Genomic DNA, 16,246 nt, shown 5'->3' on the forward strand with positions numbered 1-16,246 from the left:
GTAAGATAACACAACTTAAATTCAAAGTGGATCTCGTAACCATTTGTTGCAGGTATAGGGTGCTCATCTTTAGTCTATGCTTAGAAGAACCACATGCTGGGTTTTTTGGTCCTTGCCTGAGTACGTTGCTGTTACAGCTGTCGAGATAGATAACCCCAAGGCTGTGAGACGCTCAGTGGTTAGGAGGACTTGTTCTTGCAGAGGCTTGAGTTCAGTTTCTGGCACCAATATGGTGGCTCACAAACATCTGCATATCCAGGGGGTCTGATGAAGACACCAGGCACACATGTGGTACACATACATGCATGAAAGCAAAACACACATAAAGTAAGTAATTTTTAAAAAGATAGCCCCTAAAATAATTCTTGGTTTTACTTGCCAGGACTAACCAATTAACTGTGACTGAAAACAAGTTTAAAACCAGCCAGTCAAGCCTAGCACTGCCTTCATGCTGCCATTCTTCATCTGTGTTTTGTTTTGTTTTGAAGGCAGGATTTCTCTGAAGCCTTGACTGTCCTGGACTCACTTTGTAGACCAGGCTGGCCGCAAACTCACAGAGATCCACCTGCCTCTGCCTCCCGAGTGCTGGGATTAAAGGCGTGCGCCTCCACGCCCGGCTGGCAGTCATCATCTATTCAGGACTAGAGCCAAAGCTTTGTCTCTACCACTCAGCTCTGTCTTTGTCCTTTTAAATTGTACCAAAGGCTGCTGTTTCCTCCGTTTGCAAAATATTGAAATACAACCCCCTTATAGGTTTAAAATATTTTTTTAGCAAATTTGTATTGACATTCAATAGTATCAGAATTGAGATCCAAAGGGTTCTCCCAGTTTTCATACAGTATTCTGGACCAACACATATGCAAAAACAAGGCCACATCTGTTCAGCTGTCTCCGCGGCTGGAGCACGCATACTGGGCATGTCCCTCTTGTTTCATATCTTCTCTGATTCGTGCAGAGGTCTCCACTGTGTGCACACAGGATGGGTAAGCCAGGGTTTGAGCCCTCTGCTGGCCAGTCACCTGTAGCCGCTCCAGCTTACGTCATGACTAAAAGTTATATCCAGAAAAGCAGTTGGTTAGGTCTCTGGATCTAGATAACCCACAGGAACTGAAACTTTTCTATTTGCACGCCCAGCAAAAAAAAAAGATAAAAAATAGTAAACCTAAAGCACTGAGAAGCATTTTAATGCATTTAAGTATAACAAGTCTTACAGACCTAACAAGAGTCCACTGCTGCTTGTCTCAGAATAATTTCAAACCAAAGCTCAACAAGTTTAACAAAGAAACCGACACCACCAAGGTTAAAGCCTTGAATGCTGCTAAGGCAGATAAACCCACAGTTGCTTCTGCTTGACAACAGTCTACATTTTTTTCCAGCCACCTCCTTTCTACCTTCCACTCCCCTCTTCACACAATCCCTTTATTCCCCAGGATTTTTTTTTTTCATTTTCCTCCCTGATATCCCACTCCTTTGCACAGACATTGAAGACTTCTTCTTTTTGGTACCCTTTAAAATTTGGATAACTAGAAGCATATTGCAGACATGCTTTGTACTAACATGTATGTTCAGCAATTGTCCAACATTCCCCAGCCCCCCGAACTGATATTTCTAAATTCCAAATACACTTTACCACCTCTTATTTGTAGGAAATGGACAAACTCAGGAGTAGAAGCTAGCTGCCTAAAAAGATTTTAAGCTAATAAGAACCTGAGATTTGATAATTCACAGGGAAAAGAAGAAGGGGGAAAGCAGTTATAAGACCTTCCCAGAAAGCCATATAGCACTGTGCCCTTAATTTGGAACACACCTTTTGTCGAAACTTAGAAGTTAAGGAATTGTGAAGAGACTGTAATCTTGTTTAACTTGATCTTTGCTTAGATTCAGAAGCCATCGACAAACACCCTGGTCAAACAACAGGCTTTCAACAGGGCAGCAAAACACCCCCATGAAACATCCTCTTTTAACCAACCAAAATTCTGTCGAAGAGGTTAAGAAGCATAAAACCACTCAAGCCTTTTCTAGGAGAAAACAAATCAAATTAAGGACCCTCCAGTTAAAAATTCCCAATGGCCTCCACATCTCAGTTAAAAGACCTGGTTTTGACATTCTGTTTGCTTGGGTTCTGTAAACTGACTGTTTTACCATCAATTGCCTCAAAATACAAACAGTTGACCCCTGATAATGCTGCTTCACTCACCTTCAAGCAAAACTAGGGATGTTTCATGGTCAGTTTCCTTATTTAAAACCAACCGACTAGGGAAATAGGAGAGGAAATTGTATGGTGGTTTGGATGTAAACCCAGGGCTGATGGGATGGCTCAGTGAGTACTGTGCTTGCCATATATGGTACAGGGAAGTATACCTCTAATCCTGGCACTGGAAAGGCTGAGACAGTGGGATCACTGGGGCTTGCTGGCCAGCCAGTCTAATTGAGGGACCTTTCAAAAAGTAAGGTACACAACTCATTTCTTGATAAGCTATACCATTGAAGAAAATGCTGTCCCCCTCCCTCAGCATCCGTTAACTGCTCACAGTCCCTCAGGAAGAGGTATGTCTTTATGAACCCTTTCCCCGTGCATGATGAAACAGTGGTGGGCCCAGTCTTGTGCAGGTAACCCCAGCTGTGGTGAGTTCATGAGTGGCCGTGTCCAGAAGACTCTTTCACAGTACTCCTTCCTAACCTCAGGCTCTCCTGTCCTTTCACCTCCTTTTCTGTGGTGTTCCCGAAGCCTTAGAGGGGGTGCTATAGATGTCCTCTTTAGACGCAGACATTCCACAGTCACTTATTTCCCACAGTTTGGCCAGTTGTGAGTCTCTGCACTAATGAGTTGCAGCATTCATGACCACCCACTTCACATGAAGCGTCTCTAGTAAAGGCTGAGAGCAGCACTGAGCTATGGGTGTAAACAGACGTGTTTAGAAGGTTTAACACAACAACCCCTACTCATGCTTTTACAAACAACGGTATTTAAGCTCATTCCCCACCCCCCAAAAATAGAAGACATTTTAAAAAAAAAAAAACATCACAGTAGGAGGAGGCTTATTAGGAGAACCAGGGTTTCAGCACTGTGGTATATATGAGTGTGTGAGAGTAACAACCTAAAACTCAGTTTATACACACGTGAAGTTATCAAAGAGTTATATATACCATATTTTCTGGCATATAAGATGACTTTTTAACCCCGAAAAATCTGTGCCAACGTCAGGGTCATCTTAGGCCACTGGGTACTTAGTTGCAGCTTGCTTCCCCTTGCTTCATAAGTCCGGTGCATACAGTGAGGAGTGCTGTGGCCAATTCCTCGCTCTTTGCAGGGAGGAGCAAGCTGCACACATCTTCCTGTACCTCAAGGAAGAGGAGAGCGTGAGCATGGATTGGCTCTCCACCAGAACCCGCCCACTTGACTCAGAGGACTGCACATCTTCAGGTTGAGTGTGGAGTGTGCCTTAAAGAGGCTGTGTAGGCTGGCATTGGCTGTCTGCTTGCATTTAATTAAAGTGCTTGATTGTCTGTGCCCTGCCTACAAATAGATACATGCCTGCTGCACAGGGTGTGTATTGGAAGAGGGGTAGCCTTATATGGAGAGTATATTCCAAATTCTTTATTTTAACTGGAAAAGTTGGGGGTTGTCTTATATGCTCAGTTGTCCTGTATGCTGGAAAATAACACACACACACACACACACACACATGAGTGAGAAAGACACCTGGCATCATGCACTTACACAAAAATAAATTGTATTCCTATACACAAAGACACATACATACACAAACTTACATTATGGCGCTCATGAGAGGTAATTGAATAATAAAGTGTCTTATTTAGGTTTTTATTACAGTGAAAGTACACCATGACCACAGCAAGGAAATGTTTTCCTTATAAAGCATTTCCTTATAAAGAAAAACATTTAATTGAGGCTGGCTTACAGTTTCAGAGGTTTAGTTTATTATCACCATGGCAGGAAACATGACCACATGTAGGTAGATATGGTGCTAGAAAAGAGCAGAGGGTTCCACATCTTGATCTACAGGCAATGAGAGGAGACTGTGTGCTACACGGGGCATAGCTTGAACATATAAGACCTCAAAGCCCGCCTCCACAGTGACATACTTCCTCCAACAAGGTCACACCTCCTAGTAGTGCCACTCCCTGTGGCCAGGCATTCACACACATGAGCCTATGGGGACCATTCCTACTCAAAGCACCACATAAAGGCATTAACTTTACCAATGAGTGATTGTTTACTAGGCTTATTCTGAATGAGCTATGGAGAAAATAGTGCGTGAGCAGTGCCTGGTTGGAGGAAGGAGGCCACTGGGGTTGGCCTTTCAGGGATATATGCTATCTTAGCCCCTTACTCTGTTTCTTCTGCTGCCTCACTGCTGTGAGGTGAACAACTCAACCATACCCTCTCTACCATTCTGTGCACCAGTCCAAAAGCAATGGACCAGTCTACCCATGGACTGAAGTCATTGAAACCATGATCCATAAGAAATCTTTCTTTTTTCTCAGGTATTTGTCAAAAAATCTGACTTCTGAAGCTAATTAGATCTCTGTTTGACATAGTGTTTTAGTTACTATCCTAATTCCTTGAAGAAATAACATGACCAAAGCAACTTATAGAAGGAAGCCTTTAATTGGGGACCTCCTTAACAGTGTCAGAGGGCTAGCCCGTGATCATTATGATGGGCACTGTGGCATCAGGCAGGCAGGCATGGTGCTAGAGCAGTAGCTGGGCCTTAATTCTGATCCACAAGCTCCAGACAAGAGAGGAAGCAAGACTGAGCCTGGTGTACGTTTGGAAACTTCACAGCCCACCTCCTGTGACATAATTCCTCCAGCAAGGTCACACTTCCTAATCCTTCCTAAACAGGCCAGCAACTGGAAACCAAACATTTAAAAAATATGTGCCTTTGGGAGCTATTCTCGCTCAAACCACAATACACAGCATATTCTGGTCCTTATTAACTTTCATGTCTCTTCCCTAGAGTTCCATGTTTCTTCAGATGAGATTCTTCCAAATCTTAACACTTTTCTCTCTAGTAATACTCCCTCTTGGAACGTGACTATGCAGCTTACTGATTGCTACAACCCCCGTGCACCTTTAGGGAGTGTTTTTATGGACACATAATCAAACTCTTTCTTCCCAGAGAAACAGTAATATAATTAATCCTACCAGAAAGCCATGTTCTTATACCACCACACCTGCCTACATGCCAATAATTGACCAAGAATCTCTGGACTCATTCCAACACTGATGTTGGTCATGACCCTTCAGCACCTTCAGTTACAATTTATCTCATGTTGAGCAGCAGCCATTAAGTCTCTTGGTGGCATACAACCCATAATAGATGACTTCACACATAAGAAATGTGTTTCCTCTACCAGCTCTTGGAGGATTTTTATCCTCCCTGTACACTAACCTAATAGAAAAAGATGGGAGATTTCTTCAAGATCTGATGGCTGTTAAGAAAAAGTTATTTCTCAACAGCCAGTGATTTCTGGCTTTCATACTTTGTTGTCCAGTGTTTCCTCTGAGAAGCTATTGGCTTCTGTGCTGCTTTTTTGTTTGTGTTAGCATAAGCTTATTGTGTAGTTCAAATGCTGATTTTTTTATCCCCCATATCTGGTTGCAAGCCTTGTTCTGAGAACCTCCTGTCTCAATGTAGTATAAACTCTGCTCCCCGGTTGTACCCTTATATGCCAATAGAGCAGCTTACAGCTAATTAATGAGCAGGGGAGAGAATAGGGCTGGACTTCCTGCCAGGTATGGGAGGAGGAGTTAGAAGAGGAAGTAGAGGACTCAGCCACAGGCAGAGGTGCAGGAGACATGAAGAGTCAGCTGAGCAAAGAAAGAACTAAAAAGCAAGTAACTTGGGGGTTTTGGCAAAGATGGAGTCAGTATAACATGGAGGGTAAAGAACAGACTTAAACTGCTCAAGATTGTGTTGTAAAGCCTTATAAACAAATATAAAGGAGTCTCTCAATTAGTTGTGTGATAGCTGGTTAAGAGAGAAACTAAGAAAAACAAACCGAGTTTAATAAAAATAACCTTCAACATTTTTGTTTCTGTTTTGCACGTCCTCATAGCCAGTATGTCTCCACTTGAACATGAAAGGATCTGCAATCTACCTAGGAAGGTAGACGGAAAGCCCCACCGAATTCTTTGAGGTAGTTCAGGCTGGATTAGTTAATATATCCTTCCAATGTAGTTCACATTTTACTTCAATATTAACATAATCTGTTTTTCTATGCTTCATCCCAAGGAGCCTGTACTGAAAACCTCCATTTCTGCCCCCAGCCTGCCCTCTAGGAGGTTTAAGGACTTCAGTTCTGTCAAGCCTCTGTCATGTGTGGGAGTTATCTCCTCACGCATAAGGAAGGACTCAACCTTAGTGCCTTAAGACGTTTACCTTCTCCTCCTCCCTGCACCAGAAGACAACTCTGGGTATTTTTAGAACTTTCTAGTTAGTTCCGAAACTGGTCACTAAACCTATCTGTGGTCTCCTAATCTCTCTACAATTTGCTGAAAAATCCCATCTCTAGTCACCTAGGTAAATTGCTCACACAATGGAAAGATGTAGTTGGTAAGAATTCCTGAGATATTTAGTCTGCCACTGCCCAAGGCCCTTTCCTTAGTTCCCCCTCCCTCCACTCTCCCCCCCTTTGTCTTCCCCCCCTCTCTTTCCCTCTCTTCTCTCTCTCCCTCTCTCTCCCCCCCCTCTCTCCCCCCTCTCTCTCCCTCCCTCCCTCTCTATCCCTCCTTCCCCCTCTCTCTCTCCCGCCCCCCTCTCTTTTTTTTTTTTTTTTTTTTTGGTTTTTTGAGATAGGGTTTCTCTGTGTAGCCTTGGTGTCCTGTACTCGCTTTGTAGTCCAAGCTGGCCTCGAACTCACCATGATCTGCCTGCCTCTGCCTCCCGAGTGCTGGGATTAAAGGCGTGCACCACCACCATGCCCAGCCCAGTTTATCCCTCCACTCTTACAGGAAAACATTTTTATCTCCTTTTGAAGTCATCACTCAGTATTCAATGCACTTAGCATCTAAGTGTTAGACAAAGTACTTCACCGGCCTGCGCTCATTAGAGGATATGAGCATTTACTACAAAGGGTCACTTAACGTCCAGCAATGTACAGCCACCTTTGCTAAATATTACCTCAACTGCATGCTTCCAGGAGACAAAGCTCACTTTCATGTCCTAGAGCCTAGAGAGTATATTAGAAAACGCATCAGTAGCTTACATTCCGTCTAGTCCCAAGTACAACTGCCTAACCTGTGTCTCTCCCTCTGGGGAAGCTTTTTCCAGGCTGGGTACAGTTAATCTGAAGAGCATAGCATAGGGTCGTTTTCTAGGGTTGTGCTGCTTAAACAGCCTCCTGACCCTCTGCTCTCAGCCGACAGTCACCAACTCCTGCCTCTAGAACCAAAATCAAGTTCAAAAGAAAGCCAGCATTCCACAAGAAATGAGATGGAATCGGAGAGAATAGCCTCTCCCAAGAACCAGAACAAGAACAGCCGAACCTCAAAATGACTTTGCATCCAGCTGGAAACTTGTGGGTTTCCTGTACACTTCTTCCCGGTGGCGTATTATTTTCTTTCTTCATAGTCCTCTAATAACAGAGCAGTGGCTCTGTTTATCACGTTGACTGGCGTCCCTACCAGTTCTTTAATCCCCTTGCTACCTCTCTTCCCTAAACGTCTTTCCTACCTAGACTAGCTTGACTCGCCATGAGAGGAAGTCATAAACAACCTCTAGCATCTACTTGGTCCTTACGTCTTCCCCACTCAGTTTCTCCGGCACTGAAATATACTGGTGACTTTGGTTAGTGCTCTGGCTTTGTCCTAGCCATGCCTACTGCCCTGCACAGATCACATCTTCCACCTCCCAGGCCTTGTCCACGGACAGAAACTGAATAGGATATTGGCTATGCCGTCACACCTCTGCTGAGGCCTTGGGTATGAGCAGCCTGGTGATGCTCTGTTCTCTACAACTGCACCACAGCCTGTTGTACAGTGCCCTGTCCTGAAGCCTTTCGGGAATAAGTCTGCTTAACACGATCTGTGCCTTATTTCTTCCTTTTTTCCTGCCTCTAGATTTAACTTTGTATCTTGAGCAGATCTTTAAAAAAAAAAAAAAGGAAAGGAAAAGAAAATCTATTACAAGGTAAACTTTGCTGTTACCAACATGAACCCTCTCCCTTGTCCTGGTCAGCTAGAAAACCAACCCCCACCCATTACAAGCCAAATGCATTACTGCCTGGATTTCTTCCTCACTAGCTTGGTGTTCTTTTCTTCTCACCTCCCTCTCTACCAAAAGTCATCTTAACCTAAAAATCATGCCAGGGCTCATTTGTGAGGATTATTTTCATTTGTGCTACTAGAACAAGTCTTGCTTGGCAATTAGAGACTGGCTATTTGGCCACATACGTCCATCTTAAAAATAGACTGCTATCCCCAGCCTGGATAACAGTGTGGAGAGAAGCTTTCCGAAGTTATTTTAGAGTAATTCCCCTGATGCCAACCAACCCTTCATTGTAAGAATAATCACTGTGGGCATTCTTCAGGGTATGATTTACCTGGAGGAACCACCCTGTGGTTGGGCTAGACATGGAGGAATATTAGACTCTTTGCTGGGGATTTTGTTTTTACTTTGCTTTTTCTTTTTGTGTGTGAGTAAAGGTACACATGTGCACCAATATACACATGGAGATCAGAGGACAATCTGTTCTGGAGATTAACTTTGCATTATTCAGAAAGCACTTTTACCACGAGTCATCACACGGGCCCTTCCTCTGCTGTTAGCCGTCACCAGTTCCATGCCTAAGACCACGAAGCCCCACCAGAGCTCTTTGCAATCCTGAGTTGATACACTCCTAAAACATAGTCCTTGTCCCCCAGGGCGGTGTCTGTGCTGTGGCAAGTTCCTCAACTTGGACCTGGATGCTTTGGGCCCAGTTGAACTGGAAACTTTCTTAAAGTTGGCTCAATCTCTAAAGGTGTCTTACCCAGCGCACTAGTTTCCTCGTGCATTTTTCCCTACCACTTTCAGTGATTCTCGTGAAGATCACCGTGACCTATTTTAACAGATACTGCAAAAGACTATCTCACCAGACTCAGGGTAATGTTAAAAACCTTTAAGACTTGTTGGATTCATCCCAACAAGAACAGTACCAGGTGCCTGGCTACATTAAAAACGAAGTCTGGTAAAAATTTGCTGACGAAGGGGTGGGTTGGTGTCACATATGTACTTTTTTCATGAACAAACCGGAAGCTGAACTTTTGGAGTCCTATGCCTAGTCATGTTCCTATTTCAGGTACAAAGATAAACCTAACCAATGAGCTGTTTGACCTACAGTAAACTATGTTTGGTTTGGTTTGATTTTATGACAGAGTCTCACTATGTAGTCCTATATTGCCTGGAGCTCACTAGGTAGACCAGGCTGGCATGGAACTCACACAGAGACCCAGCTGTTTCTACCTCCTGAGTACTGGGGTAACAAGTATACACCACAACACCCTGCTGTAAATTCTAAATATTAACCAATCAGTACTGAACACTTGAGCCAACTTGAGAACCTGAGCGGGAACTTTATACAGGCCAAGCCTTCTTTGTTCCTTTGTATCACATCAACAATTTATTCCAATGGCTGTCTCCCCAGTTTGCCTACTACTCGATGGAAGTCTTTCTTTTAGCTGTAATTTTTTTTCCTAGTGAGGCTGGAGAGATGGCTCAGCAGTTAAGAGCACTGGCTGTTCTTCCAAAGGCCCAGATTCAATTCCCAGCATCTGCATGGCCATGTGTAACTCCAGTTACAGGGGATCCAACACCCTCACAGAGACATACATGCAGGCAAAGCAACTGCACACAAAATAAAGATAAACACATCTTTTTAAAAATCTTAGTGATTTTTTTTTGTTCTCATTAAAATCTACAGTTCATTTAACTATTTTTTAGAGTGTGTGTGAGAGGGAGCAAAGAGAGGGAGAGATTGAAATCTATATTTAATTATTTATTAGAGTATGTGTGAGAGATGGAGGGGAGAAGAAGGGGGAGAGTGAGAGTATGCCATGTGTGTACAGATGTCCCAGGAGGCTGTAATAAGGTGTGAGATCCCTGTGTTTACCGGCAGGCAGTTTAGAGTCACTAGCTTTGAATGCTGAAAACTCTGGTCTTCTGAAAGAACAGCAACTGTGCCTAACCTCTCAGCCTGCACTGTAGTCCCAACTCTACATTGTTTGATATTAATAAAGTTGGATTCCTTTTGCTGATGGCATAACCACTTATCCCATTTGTATATATTTTAATAAAATGTGACAAATATTTGTTTCTGTCTTTATTAAAATTATTCACACATACAAAAATCTGGGACTTATTTCTGTGATTAATATACTATACCAGAACCATTTGTTTTAAATTTTATTTTATATGTATGAGTGTTTATTGCCTATTATGTTTTTAGTTTTCTGACACTTCTTTTTTTTTATCGTTGTTGTACTATTGGTCTCTTGGCTTCTGTTGTTAATGTCCTAAGCTTATTTACTTTTATTCCATATGTATGAATGTTTTACCTACATGTATGTGTGTGCACTACATATGTGCCTGGTCCCCTTGGAAGCCAGAAGAGGGCATTGCATCCACCGGAACTGGAGTCACAGATGGTTTTGAGCCACCATGTCAGGTCCTCTGCAAGAGCAGTGTGTGCCTTTACCCCGTTCTCCAGCCCATTTGTTGGTTTCTTCCCCTGTCTACTGGCTTTGTGGCACTTTAATGTTATGAGTTATGTATTTGAAAACTGATAAATAGTTATATCTGTGATTCTAGAAGTAAAGGAACAAAAAATTCTGACCATTTGTGTATCTTCTGAATGATTACCATGGGACATATCGTCCCTCTGACAGGATAATCAACATAAATAGATGTTGTATTTGTTGAATTTCAAATTCCTTATGTTTTGGGGTTGAGGTTTGTTTTGTTTTTTAACCATAAATCTTCTGTAATGGAAGTTTTGGGTTCTTTGTAAGTCTAGTTAAGTTATGTAAATATGTTTTTGTTTTAATCCCAAGTGTGGTTATATTAGTTTGGGCTTTAGTTTGTCCACAGCTGATAATTTTTTCCTGTGGGGCTTGGTTTTGCCAGCCTGTAATGCCTACCTATTGCGGCACAAAGAGGGGCACAGTCTATTACACTGAAGAAAAGAAATAGGCAACCAAGAGAAGGTGTGTGGTGCGGTGGTGGTGTGGCAGCTTGTAACAGTTTGGAGAGACCAGAAAGAAACGTTTCAATGCAGCGGCTTGGAGGAGACTGCTTGCAGCATTTGCTGTTGGCGGAGATTGGTATCACCCCGAAAGAACCTGTTGACCCTAAACAGCCGGAAGAAGTAAAGGTGTCTGTGTCCCCTCTTCCCACTAACCTTTCTTTCTTACCCAGGGTTAAGGGGTTGGAAGAGAGGTAGAGGCTTCAGTACCCCCAAATAAAATAGAGTTTAAAAAACAAGCATCAATGATCTTCTTGTTTCCTTGTGGTGGTCTTTTGTTTTTGTTTTTTTAGTTCCAGACTCTGTTCCTCTAATTCAGTTCCAGTATAAAGATGGGAAATGTTTTGTTCTCTTTTGAGCTCAGCTCTCACCATGTAATTCTGGCTGTCCTAGAACTCACCCAGACTCCCTGCCTCTTGAGTTCTGGGATTAAAGACATGTGCCACCACACCTAAGACAGGATTTCTTTTTTTTTTTTTTTAAGGATTGTACCTTTTTACATGAGAGCTTTAAAACTGTCTGTAACCAACAAAAGGGAAAGGCAATTAATACAGTTAAGAAGACAAAGGACTCAGGAGGGTAAGGATTTGAGATGAGGAGGTCAGATATTTATATTTTAAGACAAGAACTAAGTGACAAGAACTGTATCGTTGTACACTGATGGACTTGATAACAGATACAGAGGCGCATGCTATTAAATAAGCCCGCGCTGTTGACTCGGTCGTGTGGCAAAGGCTCCAGCCATTCTGTCTCCTTCTCCCTCAGCATCTTGTAAGTTATACCTTGCAGTTCCCCTTGAGTCTTAACTATGTCATTAGTCTCCCTCCCTTCCAATCCCACAGTCGTGGCTGTGCTTCAGCTCATCCTCGTTACTGCTCAGATGGTAAGCTTAGCCTGCACACAACTATCACAAGTATTGGTCTGAAACTTAGCTGCAGTTATGCACTCTCTTGGTTTAAAAAGTAGTAGTGAGTAGCTTGGCTGTGGTGGTGCACATCTTGCTGAATTCTAGGCCAGCCTGGGATACCAAGCAGTTCCAGGCCAGCCAAGGCTACATTATAAAATCCTGTCTACAAAGCAAACAAGCAAAAAGTACATTTAAGAAAATAAAACCCTATAGTGAAGAGCTAGAAATATAGCTAAATGGCACTGCACTTGGCTACCATGCACAAGGCTGTGGGTTCATTCCCTGGCACCACAAGAAATAGATAAACAAATGCCTGTGGTGGCAGCGGCGGCAGCGGTTGTAATTGAAAGTCCAAATCCATCAACATGGTATATAAGAAATTGTACTCTCATCAAGGCTGGCAGATCTGGACCCAGGGGTGGGGGGGCTGCACAATCTGTTGCACCAACCAGGGACAATGCATGCAGTAAACCTAGACCTCCCCCATTCAGATCTAGCCAATAAATAGCTCATTCTCCACAGTTATGGGGAGAGTGGGGACTGCCTCTGACATGAACTCCGGTGCCCCCGAATTGACCACTTCCGCTTGGTGGGGAGGCCTGGCAGCACACAGAGGAAGGGGAAGCAGGCTATCTGGATGAGACCTGATAGGCTGCAATCATATGGTGGGGAAAGAGGTCCCCTTCTGTCGGAGGTTGGGCGGTGGGGGAATAGGGCTGAAGAGAGAGGGGTAAGTGGGAATGGCAAGATAGAAGCAAGGGGATAACATTCAGATGTAATCTTAAAAAATTATAATTAGAAAAAAAATTTTAAGTTTTTACTCTCTAGCCTTATTCTTCCTTTTTCTAACCTGCTACCCACCATATTTTTCCTCATGAGTACAATGAGGTCCGACAGAATACGCTGCTCCTCTGTATGGTTTCACTCCATTCTCTATCTCCAAAAAGAGAATACGGACTATCAGCCCCGCTCTCCATGTTTTCACTTACAGTCTGCAAGCTGCTTTCACCTGTAGTATAGGTAGACTTCGACAGGTGACTCTGGGAAGATGCTAATTGTCCTAACATCTACCACTAATTTAGCAGAACGCTTGGTAATATGCTCAGTAGTGAGACTGGTACCATAATATTAATACTTCTTCCTGATTTTGCGAGTAAGTGAAACAAGCTAAAAAGACTTCACAGCTAGCACGGTGGCTGAGATTCACCTATTAGCTGAGGTCAGTGCTGTTAGGCATTTTGCTGGCTTCTGTAGCCCTCTGGCCCTCACAGAACTTGCCCTTCAGGAGATAGATGCTATTGACTAAATGAATACCTACTCCAGGTCACACAGGAGTTTGGGGACTGTAGGCTGGTGTGTGTTTTCCACTCAGTGGAAGAAGCCAGCATTCATTAAAAATGTCTTTAAAATCTCCAAAACACACAAAAATATATATTGTTCATTGGATCTCAAATATTGGGGGTGAGGAGTGAAGTAGCTTTAGTGTCTTAAGTGTGGCTTCCTGCCACAGCACAAACCTCAGCACAGTGGTATACAATAGCAGTTTCAAATTTACTCTACTTCAGGTGGAGTAAATGCAGTAGTTAGGCTTAGCAAAGTTCTGCACAGCATGTGTTCGTGGACTTGCTTTCATATTGAAAAAAATGTTCTAAATGCCACATAGTCTTTATTAGTGCTTATATAAACAAGTATAACATCAGTTGTTTTAGGAGTCAAATGGCAAATCAGAATACAGCATTTATGTATTTACTTTGTAAATATGTGTGTGGATGTATGTTCGATATTCAAGCTTTTACACACTCTCACCATGGTATTCATGAGAGGTCAGAGGACAACGTTCAGGAGTCTTTCTCCCACACTATGGACTCTAGAGATCAAACTCAGGCCATTAACTAAGTGACAAGCACCTTTACCCAGTGAGCCAACTATCTCCTCAGCCCAGGGACATTACAATTAACATCTTAAAGACTCAGTAGTGAGTGTTGTCAGAAATGGTGGTGTTAGGCCAATTGTGGTAGCACATGTTTATAATCCTTGGAAGATAAGGGAACGGAGTTCAAAGTCAGCTTGGCCTCCATAACACTCCCAGTCTAAAACTGATTTTAGTTACTTTATTGTTATCAGATTTTCCTTGTAGACTTAGTAAAATGTAGTATAAATTCAATTTCTTAACTGTTCTTTCCTGTTTTCTCTCTAGTGTTGCTAATAACGGTACTTGTAGTGGAAGGGATTGCTGTGGCCCAAAAGACCCAAGGTAAAGTATGGACAGTGGTACATGGCATGTTCAGGGTAGGCTGAAAGAATAAAATTTTTGAATGATATTTCATAATCTTTTGTCTTAGTTTGCTCTCTATTACTGTGATAAAATACCATGACTAGCTGGGTGTGGTGATGCATGCCTTTAATCCCAGCACTCAGGGTGGCAGAGGCAGGTGAATTGCTGTGAGTTTGAGGCCAGCCTGGCCTACAAAGCAAGTCTAGGACAGCCAAGGCTACACAGAGAAACACTGTGTACAAAAAGCAATATATGGACCATGACCAAAATCAGCTTGGAAAAGGAAAGGATGTGTTTGGCCTCCAGTCCCACATACATCACAGTGCATTATCAAGGGAAGTCAGCGCAGGAGTCAGAGAAGAACTGAGCAGAGGCCATGGAGGTAAGCTGCTTACTGGCTTGTCCCAGCCGCACCACCGCCCCTCAACCCCCATGGCTTGCTCAGCCTACTTTCTTACAGCACCCAGGACCAACTGCGCAGGGTTGCCCTACCCACAGTAGGCTGGACCATCCCACATCAGTCAGTCAAGAAAATGTCTCACAGACTTGCCTACAGGCCTGTCCTCTGGTAGAGGCATATTTTTTTTTTTCAGTTGAGGTGCCTTCTTAGATGCCCCTAGTTTAGCACACTCCTCCTAGGTATTGCAATGACCTAAAGCTTCCTGTCAACCTATGGGCCTCAGTTTAACCAGAATCAGGTATAGCTCACTAAATCGTCTACGCAAAGCTTGCCCTGTAAACTTTTTTAAAGCTACCATTCACTTGCAGCTATCAACACACTGTTAATTATATCTAAAAATTAAGTGAAATTCAGTTTTATCACAAAAATAAAAAGTGCCTTTTCTAGTGTGAACAAGTAAAGTCTTTCAGTACAGTCTTCAAAGCCCTTTGGTCCTATTATGATTGTCCAGCTTCGAAGAAGATTATCTCGGATGATTTTAGAAGGAAATTTTCATGTCAGAGTTGAGTGCATTTTCTGTACAATTTTATTTTTTATTTTCATCAAAGTTACATGTTTACACGATAAAGAAATTAAAGTATACTAGAGAATTAGAAAAAAAACAGTTTTTCATCCTATTCCTGTTCCCTGCTTTATGAGAATAACTATTACTTTAAACTTTGTTTTTATTTTGTATGGAGAAAGATAGCCACACATGCACCACAGTGCACATCTGTAAGGCAGAGCAGCTTTGGAGAGTGGATTCTCCTGCTGTCCGCGCCATGAGGTACGACGGAGTCTGAAGCCATGTCTTGCGAAGCCTGAGCTTTTACCCTCTAAGTCAGCAGTTGTCAACCTGTGGTTCGCAACCCCTTTGTCAAACTTCTGTCTCCAAAACACTTATATTAAAAAATTATAACAGTAGCAAAATTACAGTTATGAAGAAGCAACAAAAATAAATTTATGGTTGGAATCACCAGAACATGAGGAGCTGTACTGAGGGGCCACAGCATCAGGGAGGTTGAGAGCCACTGCTCTACGCCATCTTAACCTATAAAAGCTACTTTTTTTTTTCTTCAATTTTCAGAATCTTTAAATAACATACTTTAAATAGCTGCTGCTTTTTGGTCATTTCAGTTTTAAACATTAGGTACTGATTCCCCACTATGAAACATGAGAATTTGGTTCATTTACATAGCTACTGTTCACCCCTTTGCACAGTATAAGCATTCTCTTTTTTTCCCTGGTGGACCATTCTTGTAGATATATGTAAATGTTGTCTTATATCCTCAGATGAGAGCCAATCCCATATTTTTCTAGCTTCGCTGGCTGGTTCAGCTCAGCTGTTCTGGCCCAAACTTCTCTCCAAGCTGAC

The 16,246-nt window shown here is 42.7% G+C and overlaps 1 protein-coding gene across 2 annotated transcripts in view; it reads left to right on the forward strand.

Annotated features, from left to right (window-relative positions):
- NETO2 (neuropilin and tolloid like 2) overlaps positions 1 to 16,246 on the forward strand; it is a 56,064-nt gene that overhangs the window by 5,875 nt on the left and 33,943 nt on the right. For both annotated transcript variants that reach the window (XM_084756014.1, XM_084756015.1), the window contains exon 2: positions 14,355 to 14,411. In XM_084756014.1, the coding sequence (XP_084612140.1) occupies positions 14,355 to 14,411 (57 nt within the window). The remainder of the gene's footprint in view (positions 1 to 14,354; positions 14,412 to 16,246) is intronic.

This window comes from Acomys minous, assembly GCF_964271855.1.
Source record: "Acomys minous genome assembly, chromosome: 14".
NCBI lineage: Eukaryota > Metazoa > Chordata > Mammalia > Rodentia > Muridae > Acomys > Acomys minous.